Source organism: Kryptolebias marmoratus, linkage group LG10, assembly GCF_001649575.2.
Source record: "Kryptolebias marmoratus isolate JLee-2015 linkage group LG10, ASM164957v2, whole genome shotgun sequence".
Lineage (NCBI taxonomy): Eukaryota > Metazoa > Chordata > Actinopteri > Cyprinodontiformes > Rivulidae > Kryptolebias > Kryptolebias marmoratus.
In genome coordinates this window covers 23,230,027-23,248,255 of record NC_051439.1, presented here as the reverse complement: position 1 = coordinate 23,248,255, position 18,229 = coordinate 23,230,027, and the positions used below count along the sequence as shown (strand labels likewise).

At 44.7% G+C, this 18,229-nt stretch overlaps 3 protein-coding genes and 1 long non-coding RNA gene across 8 annotated transcripts in view; 1 reads left to right on the top strand and 3 right to left on the bottom strand.

Moving 5' to 3' along the window:
- The window catches only part of fbxo34 (F-box protein 34), a 7,005-nt gene extending 4,922 nt beyond the window's left edge, over positions 1-2,083 (bottom strand). The window contains exon 1 of the mRNA XM_017407504.3: positions 1,850-2,083. The gene's annotated coding sequence lies outside the window, so the exon portion shown is untranslated. The remainder of the gene's footprint in view (positions 1-1,849) is intronic.
- Positions 2,084-2,749: 666 nt separating this feature from the next.
- Positions 2,750-7,900, bottom strand: lgals3b (lectin, galactoside binding soluble 3b). 4 transcript variants are annotated; one of them, XM_037977632.1, is made up of 8 exons: positions 7,704-7,900; positions 7,371-7,392; positions 6,408-6,501; positions 4,943-5,074; positions 4,761-4,876; positions 4,584-4,672; positions 4,294-4,462; positions 2,750-4,157 (listed from the first exon to the last, which is right to left on the bottom strand). In XM_037977632.1, the coding sequence occupies exons 2-8, from the start codon at positions 7,374-7,376 to the stop codon at positions 3,999-4,001; spliced, it is 765 nt and encodes a 254-aa protein (XP_037833560.1). In that variant the 5' UTR covers positions 7,377-7,392; positions 7,704-7,900; the 3' UTR covers positions 2,750-3,998. The 4 variants fall into 4 exon arrangements, with proteins under 4 accessions (XP_037833560.1, XP_037833559.1, XP_017263467.1 ...); XM_037977631.1 differs by having other exon boundaries at positions 4,761-4,942; positions 4,976-5,074; XM_017407978.3 differs by having other exon boundaries at positions 4,761-5,074; positions 7,693-7,900.
- On the top strand, positions 7,899-12,676 carry LOC112450246. Its single transcript, XR_005233608.1, has 3 exons — positions 7,899-8,027; positions 10,077-10,345; positions 10,550-12,676. It is a non-coding gene; the product is annotated as an uncharacterized LOC112450246 (long non-coding RNA).
- A 401-nt stretch (positions 12,677-13,077) lies between these two features.
- dact1 (dishevelled-binding antagonist of beta-catenin 1) overlaps positions 13,078-18,229 on the bottom strand; it is an 8,989-nt gene continuing 3,837 nt past the window's right edge. For both annotated transcript variants that reach the window (XM_017407765.3, XM_017407764.3), the window contains exons 3-4: positions 18,004-18,117; positions 13,078-16,791 (exon numbers count right to left, since the gene is read on the bottom strand). In XM_017407765.3, the coding sequence (XP_017263254.1) occupies positions 15,074-16,791; positions 18,004-18,117 (1,832 nt within the window). In that variant the 3' untranslated portion in view covers positions 13,078-15,073. The remainder of the gene's footprint in view (positions 16,792-18,003; positions 18,118-18,229) is intronic.

Genomic DNA, 18,229 nt, shown 5'->3' with positions numbered 1-18,229 from the left:
AGCTAAAGGCAGGAACAGGTGAGCTAAAGGCAGGAACAGGTGAGCTAAAGGCAGGAACAGGTGAGCTAAAAGAGTCAGTAGCTGAAGCAGATTTCAAAATGAAAGATGTTTATAAAGAATTTAAGAGATTTTAACATATTTTGTAAATAAAGTGAAATATTTTGAATAGCAGCAGCCATCAGCTGGACGAGCCGAAGGTTTTGATTTATGAAAGGCTGAAACAGCCGAAAGTCTGCAGCAGTTTGAGAGCAGAACCAAAGTGCTGAGTCAGCGTTCAGACAAATAAACAACCTGAAGAACAAAGGTTGGTTCTCCAAATGATCCAAAGGATTTAATATTTCTAAAATCTGATTTAAGGATCGGATTCAATGAAAATATAGAAATATCTGAAAAAAACCTTGATCGGGACGAATGTTTGACTGTTTTGTTTTTCCAGCTGGAACAGGAAGCAGTGAAGGCAGCGCCTGGAGGAACAGCTGATAACCTAAAGGTCAAAGTTCACCACAGAGAGAAAGACCGACAGGACCAGGACCGGTACCACAGCTCGGTTCTGATGAGTGAACCATGAGGTTGGGGTTAAACCAATCATGTGGCGACTTCTCCTCACCTTTGACCCGATCGTGTTTGTCGTGACACAACGACGCGTGATAACTGAGCGTTTATCTGAGGTGTTTTCTGCCGTTTCTGTCAGAAGTAAAAATTGATTCGGCATCGGAGCGCGTTCCACTCAAACACCAGAACACGGGAGCTTTAATCCTCCGATCACCTGGTTATTCAAACGCTGCGCTCATTAGAAACCTCATCAGGACGGGACAGACAGGTTCTGGGCCCGCTTCTGTCTGGTCCAACAGCACCAACTAGTCCTGATCTTCAGCTGGAAATTTAAAAACTGAGACTGAAAGGCAGAAATAAAAGAAAATCACTAATGTTGGGGTTTGTTCCTCTCAGCCCTGCTTCGTTCCAAACACAGATTCAGTCATTTTCCTACCATATCCTAAAAAATAAAAGCATGTTTTCTTGGCAGCTGGGTTACAATAACAGGAATCTGGGAAAAGAACTCAGAATTTAATGTGAATTCTGATCAGAGATGATGGTAAAAACTTTAAACTTCATGTTTTCACCTTCCTGTATTATAAAAACCAACCAATCAGCACGTTTTGAATGTTTGCTGGAAAGGTTTTTATGGCAAATCTCTACAAATATGTTGAAATGACTCAATCTTTGTGACAACTTTTCACACTCTTCAATGGAAACTTTTGTAACTTTGTTATTTTTCTAAGGCAGATATATGATCCTGGCATCATTTGGAAGCGTTTTTAAAGCTCCTTCAGTTTAAATAATCTGTTCAAACATAAACTACTGTAGAAAGCTGTGGCTGGATGTGATCAGAGCTGATCAGGAGTCAGTGTTGACGGGTTTACCTGCCTTCATCTGCCAGCAGGAACACTGAATCAAACGGGTCTGAGAGCAGCTGTTTGTTTTAAACAGGAGCTAACAGGAGCTAACTGACTTTAGCTTCAGAACAGGCCTGGACTCTGACAGAACCCGCCTCGAACTCAAACTGGGCCGGAGCCAACAGACCGAACTGGGACTGAACAGAACCGGGCCCAGGTCCCTGTCAGCCTCAGACAGAACACAGGTTCGGGCTCGGTCGGTAAACAACAGCAGCGGGTCCAAACTTCATGCTAACAGCGGCTGGCTGCTAGCTGCTAGCTGAACGGTACAAATGGAGCAAACAGCACCGAGCAGAAAAGCCTCACGGTGTTTTAAAGATGGAGATCGAAGTTAAAAGTCAGTTTGTTTTTATCCTGAAGACGGAAATGAAGCGCAGAGGCCGAGGGTCACTAACCTGAAGAAGAAATGTCTCCGTCTCTGCTCGTTTGGAGTAAAAAAAACTCAATTAATCTGCTTTCAGCGGCTAAACTTCACTGTCCTGCTTCATTTTAAACATCTATAACTCTGCTGGAACATAAAATATTACGCTTTTAGACCTGCTAACAAGTTACCAAACTCCTCGGCCCTTTAAGCTAACCAGAACACACGTCGACCAGCAGGTATGCGTCATGACGTCACACGCACAACAGGAACTGTACGTCAAGATAAAAACAAATAAACGCAGCTCGTTTATTGTTTTCTTTTCATCAGTCATGAAATATAAAATAAAAAAATTAAAGGAAAATTTAAACTTTTGTTATTTGTAACTTTTATTCTTTTTCAATCATTTAGGTTTATTTTTTACAAAACTCGATATCTCTGCATTTCCTTTAAAATATTTGTTCTTTTAGCTTTTAGCAGCCCTTGTCTTACTAATTTTAGCTTTTAGCTACTGTCTTTCTATATTTAACTTTTATTTATTTTGCTAGTTTTAGCTTTTAGCTACAGTTTTGCTAATTTTACATTTCAGTTTTGCTCATTTTAGTCTGAATTAAGTCCTACTTCTGGCCTAATTTGACTTTTGTCTGTGAAACAACTCCACATTGGTAAATTAAATGATCTTAAATTAATTTTCTCAATAAATATAAGAATCTGTTGCTGATTCCAAGACAATCGCAGATATTACTGAGACTTCTGTACCACCTTCAATTTAAACAAACTTAAATATGGAGGTTTTCCAAAAGTCTAAAACATGAAATTTTAATTTTTATTGACTTTGTCCTCTTAATCAATGAATTTTAAAAGTACAGCTTCAAAATGTGTATCCATTTCAACATGTAAAACTAAAAAGAAAAAAAAGAAAAAACTTCCAAAATTTGACATAACATGTTTTATTCATATTTAAAAAACTGATATCAAGAAAACATTTGAATACATCAGAAATAATCACAGATTAGACAGCAGCCAGAGATATGAAGAGCAACTGAGAACCCACTGTAGGTCCACTAACGACAACCATCAACCATTCCTAGATTGCTGGGGCATCTCCACAAGGTTACTGTGGATCTCCAGTAGATCTCTAGTCGATCACCAATGAATCATTAGTAAATTTTTGATAGATCTCCGGGGGATCGTTGGTTGATCTCCAACAGATCTCTGGTAGATCTGTGATAATCTCCAGTTGATCTCTGGTAGATCTTCAACAGATCTCTGGTAGATCTCCAGTTGATCCCCTGTAGATATGTGATATATCTCCAGTAGATCACCGGTTGATATCTGGTAGATCCCCAATGGATCTCTGGTAGATCTGCAATAGATATCTAGTAGATTGCCGGTTGATCTCCTACAGATCTCTGGTAGATTTGTGATGGATCTTTAGCAGATCTGTTGACAGATCTCCAGTTGCTCTGTTGGGAATTTATCATATATTCTTTATAGTTCTCTGGTTGAACAGCAAGAGATCTCTAGCAGATTTGTGACTGATCGTTACCCTAAGGCTGCAGTAAATCTCCTGTAGATTTGTGAGATCCTCTACATATCTCTAATGGATCCCCAGCAGATCCGTAGTAGATATGTAACTGATTTTTAGTAAATCTGTAGTAGGCTTCCAGTAGATTTTTGGTTGATCTCTACTAGACCTCTAGTAAATCTGTATCTGAGCCCTAGTAGTCCTCGGGTAGATCTCCAGTAGATCCCTAAGGGATCGCCAGTAGAACTGTGACTGATCTCTAGTAGATCTGCGGTGGACTTCCTGTAAATTGTTGTTACAATTGTTGTTCAATCTGTGGTGAATCTCCAGTAGATCTCTGGTTCTATCATGAATCCCTTATAGATCTTTGATAGATCAAACAGGCCTCTGGTAGATTAATAACAGATCTTAAAGAGATCTGTAGGGGATCTCTTATAGATTCCCCACAGATCTACAGTGGTAGATCCACAATGGGTCTCAAGTTGATCTTCAAAGAGTTTCTAGTATATCTGAGGCTTTTCATTTGATTATTGGTAGACACCAAATAGACTGAAATCAAGAAAGTGTATTTCATGTTTAACTACAATAGATCTATTTCCTATTAACAAACATTCAGATGATTTCCCCAGCAGATTTATGGCTGATCAAGAATCTCTTAAGGCAGGGTCTCCATGCGAACATCGGACAGGGTTAGGTCGTTGTAGATGTTGATGTTCTCAATTGATCTCAGATTGGGGATCCGGTGTTTAAATTCAAGCTGGTGAGCGTTGTTAACAGCCACCTTAAACTCCGTCTTGGTGCACATGATCTTTATCTGTAAGAGCAAAAGCACAAAATGTTACTGACACACTCACATGTTTATATACTCATCCTTAAGACCATGGCACATTCAAAGACTCTTACTTCTGAGCATTGTTGGGTAAATGTACATTTTTGTGAGTATGTCTAACCTCAAACGGCTGACCCTGGACAAAAGGAAAGTGCTGCAGATCTCTCTCCTCTTTGCCCCAGACTTTGCTGATGCAGCTGTTCCTGACGATCACCTTCCTGCCAGATTCATTGAATCGAGGGTTGAAGTGAAAGGCCAAATCTTTGGCTGTATTGAAGTCCACTGTGATCCTGAACAAGAGAGTCAGCTGACAATTAGTCCTTAAGTTAGAGATAGGTTTTTATTTTAAATTCCTCTCTCATAATATTTTCTTATTTTTATGTTTTGTTCTGTAAAACTGTTGGCACTGACTTATCAGCATTGGGTTTGATGGTTCCACAGATGGTGATGAGCAGTTTGTCGTGTACTCCCTGTGGCAGTTTCTCGCTGTAGGGCACATGCTGTCAGAAAATAAACAAGAAAACAACTCTTTAGCATATTTGTCTTCAATTTCAGTTTTCTTCTGTTTTGTGTCTCTGGTTTTCTCACCAGATTTTTTTGGGGGGCGGTCGGCATGGCTGGACCAGGTCCAGGTCCAAATCCTCCAGGTGCAGTGGGCTGACTGGGGTTTCCTCCAGGCCACATGCCCCCACCTCCAGAAGGACCTCCAGGCCAGGTGGGGTTGGGTGCGGGTTGACCTCCAGCCCAGGTGGGGTTGGTTCCTGGTTGACCTCCAGGCCAGGTGGGGTTGGGTGCGGGTTGACCTCCGGGCCAGGTGGGGTTGGTTCCTGGTTGACCTCCAGGCCAGGTGGGGTTGGTTCCTGGTTGACCTCCGGGCCAGGTGGGGTTGGGTGCTGGTTGACCTAAGTTATAATTTCATTAAAAAGATCCTTTAAGGTCTGTCTTAGTCTGAATCTCCATCTAACCATCCATTTTCAACTGTTATTCCATGTTCGGGTCAAGAAGGCAACAGGTCCAGGATGGAAACCCAGACCTTCCTCTCCCCAGCAACACTCTCCAGATCCTCCTGGGGGATCAAGAGGTGCTCCCAGGCCTGAGACAATACATAATCTCTCCTGAAATTTCTGGGTCTGCACTAGTCTCCTCCAATTGAGATGTTCCTGGAAAACCTCCAATGGGAGGTGTCCAGGAAGCACCCAATCAGATGTCTGAACCTCTTCAGCTGACTCTTTTTGATATGGAGGAGCAGCAGTTTTACTCCAAGCTCCCCTTACAAAAAAATCCCATGAAAATCACATGTGACTTTCAAATGTGATCACATGGGAATCACATGTGATTCCCACATTTCCACATGTGGAAAATGGGAATCACATATGATCCCATGTGACTTTCGTGGGATTTTTTTGTAAGGGTGATGGAGTTCAGATACCCTACAGAGGAAGCTCATTTTAGCTGATTGGATCCATGATCTTATTTTCTATCATGATCCATACCTCATGACTATAGGCATGAATTGGAACATAGATAAACAAATCCAGAGCATTGCCTTTCAGCTCAGCTCAAACCAGAATAACACCTTCATTACTACAATCACTCAGGAACAAGTCTCCCAGATGCTTGAACTCCTCCGCTTGAGGCTCGACCCGGAGGCAACATTCCACCTTTCTCCCATTAAGAACCACCATGGCCTCAGACTTAGAGGAGCTGACTCTCAGAAAAAGTCCTGGCCCCCGACTTCTCAGACTCTGCTTCCTCAAAGATGGACATGGTGGCTGGAACGAGAAGACACCTTTCCACTGTCCTCAGTCCAGGTCAGCAGTTCCCACCAAAACCAAGCTCAGTCTGACCCTGCTTTACTTTTCAGAGGCACCAGATGGTCCAGAACTTCTTTGAGGCTAACCGAAAGTCCTCCAAGGCCTGGTTTTATTTATCTGTTGTTTGTTTTTTTGTGTGTTGTGTTTGGTATTTACAAATTAAAAATCAAAAACACAGACATGACTAAAAACAAAGTTTAAGATATTAATGTTTTTCCGCCTAAAATGTAAATCATATCTGCAGTTTCTGAATCGGTTTGGGTTTTATTTTGAAACATCTGAATACAGGAAGAGAATCCAAACTAATCTGGTTTATCAGGTTTGATTTTTTTGTTTATGTGGAAATTATAAAATATCTAATAAACATTAAATAAATTAGCTACATGTAATTTTAGGTACAGAGAACAGAAGGAAAGTCTACCTGGCCAGGTAGGGTTGTTGGGGTTGTTGGGCCAAACGGCTCCTGATTGGTTGTTGTTGCCTCCACTGGGCCAATCACCAAGAGCGTCTGAGAGCTGCAGAGAAACAGGAAACAGGTGAATCTTTTTACGTCAGGAGTTCAGAGGTGTTTGTCCTCAGGTGTCCAGAAGAATCCGAAGAGTTAAAGTTAGTTTATTTCAGACCAGCTGTAGAAACGTTCCTGAAGAAGCAGCTGAGTGAAGTGAAATTTATTTATATAGCACTTTAAAAAAGGTTAAAAAACACAAACAACTGGACTTCTATTCTGTAGTTGAAGACGTTTCGCTTCTCATCCGAGGAGCTTTCTCAGTTCAGAAATAGAGAGTGTGGAGTTGAGCTTTTAAAGCTGAGATGTGATGTAAGCTGGATTCACCTGCAGATTAACACACTCTCCTAACAATAGAGGCTCGTTTATATAACACTTTTCTGCAACAAGGCGACTCAAAGTGCTTTACAACACAGAAACAACAATCACGCACAGAATCAATACAGATAAAAACATCATAATCAAATATAGAGATACAGAAGTAAAAACATCAATCATGTATAATCTAAATGAAATATAAGATAATCTAAATAAAATCATGAAACTAAACATATCTCAACATGAGCTAAGAAAGTCAAAATAGTAGCTAAAATAATCTAAATGAAATTATGATAAAGTTAAAGCTGAACTAAACAACAATTAGGAATCTAACAAGCGTGAGGCCACGCTGCAGTCTGGAAACATTATTTCTACTTCCTGCTCAGACCTTCAGATTAAAACTACTGTTTTCTACAAACAAGTATAAACATCTTTATCTTTAAAATAAGCTACAAGACATTGTGACAAGTGGGTTTATTTTATTTAACATTTTACTCAGAAAATTCCTTTTGACACTTTGAATTTAAAATAAAAATCAACAACATGAAAACAGAGACTTACGTCCATGTTGCTCCTCTGTGACCTGAAAAAACAAACAGGAAGAAGACAAGAATGGGACTTAAATATGTTTTTAATTTTAATTTAAAGAAACAGGCTTCAGTAATCTGCTTTAGATGACCCAAACCAGCTCCTGAATTAATCTCACACAGAAATGTTTTTACTTTTATTCACCTGTGAAACAGAAATATTACCTAAAACTTTTATTTATAGTCGAAATAAAACATTTGGTAAAAATTAAACCGAACTTTTCAGCTGAAAACTTGAATAAAAGATCAACAGGAAGAATTCTGCATCTGAGAAGAGAAATGCCTCAGGTTCTGACCTGGTTCTGACCTGGTTCTGTGGTGATTCTCTCACAGGTTCTGTCCTGGTTCTGACCCGGTTCTGGCAGCAGAAAGTCCGTCCTGTTCCCCGGAGAGCTGCACACAGACAGACTCTGCAGAAACCCAACCCTGTTTAAGAACCGGACCACACCCTGTTGGCGTGCCCGGACCGGTTCCTGTTCCTGGAACCGTACCAGCACCAGAAGTCAAACCTCCTGTGTGAACAGAACCTGAACCTCTTCCTGTTCCTGAAACGAACTGCAGCTGCGGCTCTGGAGCAGAGGCGTGTTTGTTGTCACATGTTCCTGCTGAAGAAAAGGACTCAGAACTTGAGGTGTGTCACATTCTTCTGCTGGGTTTTTCCTCTAATCTGAACCTGGATTAACTAATCCCAGCCTGGATTTATTGTTCTTTTGTTGCTGCTCCTCCCTCAGAACATCTGTCTTTGTTCTGTTGTTCCTCCTTCTGGTTCCGTTCAGAACCGTCATGTCTTCTCCTGACTTTCCTCCTGCAGAGATTCCACTTTGGTTTTCCTAGATTTCCCCTCCTTCCTGCACAATCTGCCTTCTTATGACGCCGACAAGTTCCCATAAATGTCTGGTTTGTTTTCTGTCACCCAGGCTGAAAAATATAAAACCAAACAGGAAAAAACAACATTTTCTGCAGAAACACAGAGAATTCAGAGCGCCGGACGCTGGTGAAGCTCAAAGAAGAAAACCACGAGATAAACACAAGATTAAACTAGTAAAACCAGCTAAAAGCTAAAACTAATGAGCTAAAAAATCAAAGGCTGGCTGGAAAATAAAAGTAACTAAAAGCTAAAAAGTAACAGAACAGAAGCTAACAAGAGAAAAACTGTTTCTGAAGGAACTAAAGAAACGTGTTTCTGAGAGGAACATATTTGTAAATAAAGTTTAATATTTTTAAAAGCAGCCGTCTCCTGAATGAGACGAATGTTTCGACACATAAACGGCTGAAATTAAACAAAGTCTGCAGAAGAAGTTACCAAAAAACATCCAGAAAAATCAAAAAACAGGAAATCAGCAGTGTGAAGAATGAGTCAGCGTTAACTTGGAGTTTTATCATGAGATGCCTGTGACCATGAATAAAAACATTCTGCAGACTTTATTTATAAAAACATGAGTCAGATATCACGCAGTGAGGCAGCTGATTGTTGTCTCTGTTAGCAAAATTTCTCATGAACCCGTGGATGGATTTGGATGAAACTCTCAGGCAGTAATGACTGAGTGAACATCTACAACTGATTATCTTTTAGACTCAGCCTGACTCAAGATGGCCGCCACAGCTAATCAACTGTAACACAAATATGACTCTAACTCAGTGGATTTTACAGATGTGCAAAAACTGAGCGTGGTAGTAGCTGAGAGTCGTCCTCCACACCTTCTGAGCTCGACCTGATCCTTCAAGTGTTTCTGAGCTCGCAGTCTGCAGAGCTTCATGAAAACTGTGAGAGTCTCACATTCCTGCTGAAAAACACACAAACACGCCCCGTAAATAAAGACTGGATCTGGTTCTGAGCCAGACTCTGACTCACACCAACCTGACTGGGTGGGGTCCTGCTCCACAAACCGCTGAGCTCCCGTCCGACGCTCTGAATGTGAGGTTTGTTTCTGGGAGGGAAGCAGAAACACATTCCACTTTATGAGTTTTTAATAAATCATCAGAACGTCCAGTTTATAAAAACCATCACATGGTTAATGTTCCGAGTCCAACAAGTCAGAAACATCTGGAGGAGCTTTTAGAGACTAATTCAGTTAATTCTCAGAGATCAGACGAGCTTTTAGAGGCTGAAGATGGGCAGAGGTTCAGGTCCCTGACCTGTTGGACCCATCAGAGTCCTGGACTTCCTGCCGGTCCCTGACCTGTTGGACCTATCCGAGTCCTGGACTTCCTGCCGGTCCCTGACCTGTTGGACCCATCCGAGTCCTGGACTTCCTGTCGGTCCCTGACCTCAGTGACCTGTTGGACCCGTCCGAGTCCTGGACTTCCTGCTGGTCCCTGACCTGTTGGACCCGTCCGAGTCCTGGACTTCCTGCTGGTCCCTGACCTGTTGGACCCGTTCGAGTCCTGGACTTCCTGCTGGTCCCTGACATGTTGGATCCATCCGAGTCCTGGACTTTCTGCAGTCCTTGCAGTCCCGCCAGAGGTTTAAACAAAGATCTGAGGAGTATCTGTTGGTGATGACTCTCAGCTACTACCACACCTACTGGGGGCTAATTCTTCCTGCAGTTTAAGGAAACAACCAGCAGATGGCGCAGCAGGAGAGAACATCTGCAGCTGACAGGAAGTGGTCCACATCAGCAGAGACTTTAATGAACCAGAAACAGTCCAGTTTATTCTGACTGATCGGGTCTTTTCCCAGGTCAAGGTGTCTCCTCCGGTCTTCTCCCGGGTCCAGGTGTCTCCTCCGGCCTCCTCACAGGTCCAGGTGTCTCCTCCGATCTCCTCACAGGACCAGGTGTCTCCTCGGGTCTTCTTCCAGGTCCAGATGTCTCCTCGGGACCTCAGGTTTTAGGAAGTGTTGTTTTGTTTCTTCTGTTTTGTAGGAACGGATCTGGTCAGAGTCTTAAGGTTCACCAGGACCTGGATCAGGACCTGAAGGTGCAGAAGAAGACGTTCTTGTCTGGATCTGTGAGTTTTGGACTGATGTGAGACTGTTGTTGTTTGTTTAGATTTCAGGTCTTCTGTTGCTCCTTGCTGCCACCTGTTGGTCAGTTTGTGCTGCTGAAGATCTGCTGCTCTTTGCTTCGTTGTTTCAGTGATGATCTGATCTTTCAAGTGTTTCCTGGTTACAGTTTCTCTGATTCCTGTGGACTAAATCTGTTATGGCTGCAGGTTTTCATCCTGGCTGGGGAAGATCTCTCAGCTGGTCCTTCTTCTCCCCTCTGAGGAACCGGTCCGGTTCTGCCCTCCATTAACCGAGCTGTTGGAGGTTCTCACTCTGGGTTCTTCTGCTCTCAGGACTCAGGTCGTGAGGATGACATCACTGTGACCTTTGACCCCACCTCTCTCAGTGTTTTATGATCGGGAGGAACGAGGGTCGCAGCGTTTGGTGTCGGGGAGACGTGGTTCTGAGTCTGAGGTGAATAAAATGTGTGTGTTTTTCTCTGTGTGTATCTAAGTGTGTGTTGGTGTGTGTGTTTCTGTGTGTATCTAAGTGTGTGTTTCTGTGTGTGTTTAAGGACACTGAAGGATTTTCAGTGTTTCCTGTAACACAGCAGTGATTTATTCCTGTTTCTCCTCAGCTGACAGCTCTGCTCTGTGTGTGTGAGTGTGTGTCTGTGTGTGTGTGTGTGAGTGTGTGTCTGTGTGTGTGTGTGTGTGTGAGTGTGTGTGTGTGTGTGTGTGTCCTTGCAGAGTCAGTATAATTTTCTTTCTTGCAGCCAAACCTGCAGCTGTGCTGAAAGAAACCTGGAGCAGCTCTGCAGCGTTCAGAGATCTGAGGTTCTGCAGAACCGGAGTTTTTCTCCTCTCTCTTCTTTGAGAGTTTTTTTTTTCAGCTGAAACTGAAACCTGACCTCAGGTTGTGTGCAGCCACAGCTCTGTTTGTCTCATCAGGTATTTATCAGGAGGGAAAGGAAAGATCGGGTCACTTCCTGTAAAAACATTATAATCATAAACGAAGTTAAACAGATTTTCACTCAAGATCTCTGCTGAATATCTCACATCCTTCTGAGTCCGTTAGTTTAGATGAAGGGGGGCGTTTGGGTCCAAAAGTCTTCTGGGATCAGGAAATCACTTCCTTATTTGGTAAGAACAGCGTTCCTTGTTGCTGGAGTCATCAGACGGTGTTTAAATCCTCGAGGATCTGCAACCAAACTGACTGTAAAGCAGACTGATTGTGAGTAGAAATAAGATCCAACTTCAGGCCAAAACAACTTTAAAATAAAAAAACAAACATCATGAACATAAACTCATCTTTGTTGTGATGCTTTAACTGGATAAATTAAGTCTGTAAAATGTCTGCCGATCTGCAGCAGCTGAGACTCGTCCCAACGTCAGCTCTGAGCAGGAGATGCTTTTTAAAGCAACAGTTTCTGCTGATCAGACTGTAAATATTTAATCTGTGAAGATTCAGCTGCACTGATACAAGATTTTAAATGTGTGAATGTCAGAAATCAGAGGCAGCAGCTGCAGATTTCTGCTGGAAACAGAAGTTTTACTGTTTAACCGTCGGACAAAGACGTCCTCAGTGTTGGATTCAGCAGTTTCCTGTCACACTTGGATGACTTTCCTTCCCTCTCTGACACTTTTTCTTCCCTGCAGGGACTCATGAAGTCACGAGGCAGCACTGGTCATGTTTCAGCGTCAGTCGCTTTTTATTTGGTCAGAACTAACGTGCACCATCGTGGTCAGTTTCTCCTCGACTGTTTCAGGGGTTTTACACATCAGGGCAGGAGAACACATCCTCTGATCCTCAGGGTCAGAGGCTGAAAAACAACAACAACCAAACAGAGACAGGAAGTGAAAAAGTAAATCCACCCTGAAGGATCTCAGAGGATCAGGATCTGCTGCTCTGGAGCTCCAGGTGTGTGTTAGCACAACATCAGGGCAGAAAGACATCAGCAATGACCTCAGAGAAGCAGCTGCTGCTGCCCATAAACCTGGGAAGGGTCAAAGGTCATCTGGAGTCCATCGTTCTACAGAGACAACAATTATTCACAGGAGGAATCATTTAAGACAGCTGCTGATCTTCACCCTGAAGGTCAGACTGTGCAGTGCTCAGTCAGCAGGTTAAAGGTCAAACGTGACCTTTAACCTGATGGAGCATCACCTCTTCTTCATGTTTCACTTCTTGCTGCTTTAAGTTTTATTCCTGATTGTTTTTCTTCTTCAGACATCAGATTAAATAAAGTCTCTCATTTCTGTTATTTTACCTTTTTTAAAAGTGATTTTTTTTTTTCAGTTTGGCTGAAGATCTGAGCTGGAAACTGAACAAAGTCGGTGCTGCTGAACCCTGCGAGGCTTCCCTCAGTTACAGGCGTTATGTGGTTGTTGGGGAGTGGAGGGGGTGGAGGGGGGGCTGAACTCTGTCTGAACTGCAGCTGGATGATTTGTGGTCACAATAATTGCAGCCATCAGTCATCCCACTGAAAGATCAGCCAGAACTCATGATAACCTTCACAGAGCCGTGAGAGTCGGAGAACCAGAGACGACGGGACACACCTTTAACCAGACTTCAGGATCCTGTTCCTCCCAGGGTTCTGCAGAGTTCTCAGTCTGGTTCTGGTGAGACGTGTCTGAGGTCTCTGCAGACTCATCTGACCCGATCAGAACTCTGAGGACTCTGCAGAGAGCTGAAGGATGAGTCAAACCCTGAGGATCTTCTGGTCTGACTCAGCAGAACAGAAAACAGAGACCAGTTCAGCCTGAAACACACATTTAATGAAGCATTAAAGGGTTAAAACACGTCCAGATGAAACATCAGAATGAGTTCCAGCTGCATGTTGGAACGTTTACAGAACAGACAGAAACCAAACTCTGATGGGATCAGCAGACTTTAAAAAAAACCAAATGTGAAAATCTCGTGGAGAGACACATAAATGTTCCAAGTATATAAAAAAACAATCATCAGTTTTCCACTTAGAGCAGTCAGAGAAATCCTGGGTCTCATGCAAATATATTAGATCTTAAATAAAATAACTTAGAAGAAGATACATTTAAAACAAATGACAGGAAAAGGCTCGTTTGATAATGAATAAAAACAAAGAATATATCCAAGTAAATGATTATATGTCTAACATCTGTCCTGAAGAAAGAGATCCTCCTGCAGTCGGTCCTCCTGCAGACGATCCTCCTGCAGTCGATCCTCCTGCAGTCGGTCCTCCTGCAATCGATCCTCCTGCAGACGATCCTCCTGCAGACGGTCCTCCTGCAGTCGATCCTCCTGCAGTCGATCCTCCTGCAGACGATCCTCCTGCAGACGATCCTCCTGCAGACGATCCTCCTGCAGACGATCCTCCTGCAGTCGATCCTCCTGCAGTCGATCCTCCTGCAGTCGATCCTCCTGCAGACGGTCCTCCTGCAGACGATCCATGTCGGTGTAGAGACCTCTACACCGACATCAGGCCTCAGTGAGTCCAGCTCAGAGTTTAGGTTAATACTGGTAATGATGTCCCTGATATCGATCTAATTAAAAAAGGAACAGTCGATACCGAGTCTCAGTCTGATGCTTGCAGTATTCAGCAGTCTTGCAGATGACAATCCAAAGGAACATAAAAGTATTAACATGAATGTCATCATGTGTTTAACGCCTCAGCGGCTCCACAGTGGAGGAAAGAAAGCCTGTGTTCACGTTGTTCTTCAAATAGTTTTTATTATCAACAAGAATAAAAATATTTGAAGTGATTCTGTCGGTTAGTTGGGAGGGTGGGGCCTACTGTGGCTTCAGCAGCGAACAGTTGGTCATTCATCCATTTTCTTTACCTGCTTCTCCTCTCCCGGTCGCGGGGAGCTGGTGCTTATCTCCAGCAGTCACTGTTAGAGAGGCGGGGGACACCTGGACAGGTGGGCTGGTCAATCCTTTAGGCCTTTACCTGTCTCTTCTCTTAGTGTTCTGCTCAGCCGTGTTAGTTTTAGGAGAACTCTGTTTGGCTTTTAAATGTTTCATTAAATTGGTGATAAATACACATACTGCAAACGCTGCAAACAGCTACTGAAGTGCTCTTATTTTACAAATCCTTTCATACTGCAGACATGTTACATCATAAGCCAGTACATAAAGCCATAAACAGAAGGTCAACAACAGAGATCAGGAGCAGAGTCTCGTCAGAAACTTCAACACCGATCAATAAAAAATACCTTCATTAGAACCCAGGTCTGATATTTGTGATCGGCTCAGGAAAGCACAAGTTAATCCACTTGTTGGTTCAGAGAAATAAGGCAAACAAATTAAAAACATTCCCAATTTTTACAATCATATTTTTAAAAGTTACAATCAAATGTTTGGGATTTAAAGTTCGGTCTGTAAAGGTTCAGAGAAACGGGTTCTTTCTTGGACCCGGTAAGATTAGAGCAGCTCCTGTTGGAACAAACTTTTTGTCCACTGGGTTCGTTTCAGGCACAGCAGGAGAATGGATGTAAGGCAACCAGCAGGGAGGGTTCTGGTCCGGTCCGGCAGGTCCAACCAGCAGGGATGGTTCTGGTCTGGTCGGGTAGACCAGGTCCAACCAGCAGGGATGGTTCTGGTCTGATCTGGCAGGTCCAGCCAGCAGGGATGGTTCTGGTCTGGTCGGGTAGACCAGGTCCAACCAGCAGGGATGGTTCTGGTCTGATCTGGCAGGTCCAGCCAGCAGGGATGGTTCTGGTCTGGTAGACCAGGTCCAGCCAGCAGGGAGGGTTCTGGTCCGATCTGGCGGATCACACAGTTGTCATGAGTTTAAGGGAACCTGATCTGGACCTGAGGATCTTCTTCTTCAGGTTGTGAGATGCTTTAATCTTTACCGAAGTCTTGGTGGGACCCGGATGACTGTCCTGCTTTGCTCCTGACTGACGCCTCCCCCTCCCCCTCCCACTCCCTCGTACCACCGGTCCTCCTCCGACGCTCTCCTCCTGATCTGTGGCGGTGCTGTTCTCCTCCACGGACTCCTCCTCGCTGGACTCGCTGTCTCCGAAGCAGTTTGTGGTGTAGTTGGACCTCTCGTCCTCGCTGGTGTCCACGATGGTGGAGTGGAAGAGGGACAAACACTCTGCTGAGTACTCGGAGTCACTTCCTGTCACGTAGGAGTACGGGCTGCTCTGCTGGCCTGCAGAGGGGGGCTTCAGGTGTCTCTGCCGCTTCGTACCTCTGTCTGATGGCACCTCTGCGATCACATGTAACCGGCGGTGGTCCTTCCGTTTGTGTTTTGGTTGGCTGCTCACACGGTGATGGTGGGGCTTGGATCCACCGGACCGCAGACTGCTTGACTTGGTGTGTTTGTCAAGGATGCTTTTGTTTCTTGAGGATGAACCTCTGTGAGATGCCTTGATGTGGGCGGAGCCTCCTTCCTCCAGGAACAGAATGGTCCTGGAGTTGGACTTGTGGTGGGATTTATCCCCTGTTTTCTCTGAAGGCAGCTCGTTGGCTTCAGAGGCCAACTGCGCCCTGAGGGCCATCTTGGAAGTGTTACCCCTGTGGTCTTTGAGGTTCTGCTGCCTGGCAGGGAGGTACCAGCCGTTACCCATGTGACTCCTTGGTCCTTCTCTTCTACCACCTGTCAGACTCTTAGAGGAGAGCTGTGGGACTGACTTTTCTGTGTTCTTTGCCGGGCCACTTTGGAGAAGCTGGGGTCCGTTCCTGGGAGAACCGATCTGTGTTCTGATCATTAGAGATGATTTAGGAAGCAGCTCTCCGTCAGTGAGTGTTATTTTGTGGGAGGAGTTAGCTGAAGGACTTCCCTGGTTTCTGAAGTCTGTGAGAAGAGTTGCAGCTGAGGGACCTTTGGCCCTCTTGGTGTTATTGTCCTTGATGGAGACAGAACCAGTGTTCTGGGTGTGACAACCACCAGGAGAGCTGGAAACAGTGCTGCTGGCCCTGAGTCCAGTTCGGATCATGTCAGTATCACCTGGACTAACGTTCTGCTCCTCACTTTGCCTCTGTGAAGATGAGGCTGGACCAGATTCTGCTGAGGTTCCTCCAGAAAGAAAGGAAGGTCTTGTTGTTCCTAAACCACAGCCGGGACCAGACACTTGCCTTCCACAGAGGCTGGCCTGCCGCAGGATGCCCTTTGACGGGTCTGTGCTGAAGCTGGTCCTGGGTCTGCTGGTTCTGATGGGCTGGGCCCTTCGCTGCAGCAGGCTGTAGATGTAACTGTCCAAGTGCTTGTTGGAGTAGGTCTGGAGGAAGGAGCTCTGAGGTTCAGTACTGGTCTCGTCTCTGGTCTGCAGACAGCCAGGGTCCTGGACAGCCACAGCGTGAAGAGGACCTGGGAAACGGTGCGTTTCACTGATGGTTTGGACCAACTGTCCAGAGAAAGACTTGGACTGGAAGTCATTGGGAACCAGAAGGGAGAACTGACGAGCAGCTGAAGGTGAAGAAGACGAGTCACCGCAGAGTCCTCCAATGACAACGTCCCGGTCCAAACAGCCATCCGGTTTCTCTGGAACCAGACAGAATCAGGGATTAGCCTTTCAGACAAGAATCTAAAGACAGCTGAAGGTTATTTTCAGCAGCGGAGCGACTCGTGTGGCAGAGCGAACTACAACAATCCAAACGCTCCTAATGTCCACAGGAAGTGAGTTTCCTCTGAGCACAGCTATTTTTAACGGTCTGGTTCTGGTTCTGGTTCTGTTTGGTTGGGCAGGGGATGGAGCGTTCAGGCAGCAGCAGTAAGTGGAACATTCCTTCGGAGGAGACAGAAATCTGGGAAACATTAACCCTTTGTGTGCACAAGGCTGAAATCAGGTCAGCTGTTCCAGATCGGGACAGAGAGTCGGACCCAACGACTCCACAGAACCGGGCCCGACACACACACACACACTGAAACCAGACTCTGAGCTGCAGTCATGTCAGGCGTGGAGAACAGACTTCAGTCCACCTCAGACGACTGATTTCATGTGACTGACGGCAGCGGAGGATAAAACTTCACAATGTTAACAGAATCAGGCGATTTCCTTCATGTTCCCAAATAAATTCTTTAATTTTAGGTGTCCAAATCCTTTATTTATGCTTCTTTTACATTTTAATCAACAGTTTTTAAATATCTATTTGTCCTTTCGGTTCTTTATCTTTAACAGTTTCTGGTAATAAAACACTTTGTCTCTTCTTCAGAGCAGACAAACTCACCTCAGGTTCAAATATTTGTATCTTCAGATCAGTGATCTCAGATCTGATCTCAGATCTGTTCCTCCTGGTTTTATTCAGAAACATGCAGCACCGAGGGGGGGGGGGTGTCATGTGACACGCTTCCTCTAACGGAGAACAGGTTTCTGTAAAACGTCCAGGTGTTGGATCGCAGCAGGTAAAAGCTTGTTGGACAGCTGCTGTGATGAAGAGTCTCACTGCAGGTCTGACCTGGTTCTGCACCCGAGGACATTTTCTACCCTGCAGACGGGTTAAAACGTCTCTGAGAGAAGACCGAGCGTTCAGGTCTGACAGCAAACCGCCGATCCACAGGACGGCTTTCTTCTATCTGCCACCTGATCCCTGCAGAACCCTGATCTGGGCTCAGGAGAACCCTGACCTGGAGCCTCGGTTCCAGCTGACCTTCACCTCTACATTAAAGACATTAGGAGCTCTCTGTGGGTCACCTGTCAGGTCTGGGAGAGGACCGGTCTCTGGATCTGAGGGTCCAACCTTTAGATGGTCTTACCTTTGAGTGGGAGGGGTCCTTCAGAGTCAGCAGCTGCGCAGAGACCTTCACTGAAGACAGAGTGAGACGAGTTGGACAGTGAGCCAGACGTCCCGTCACTCAACTCAAAGAAACCTGGAGGAGAGACGAGACAAAGAGATGATCATCTGATCCAGACAGACCCACAGACCCACAGACCCACAGACCCACAGACCCACAGACCCACAGACCCACAGACCCACAGACC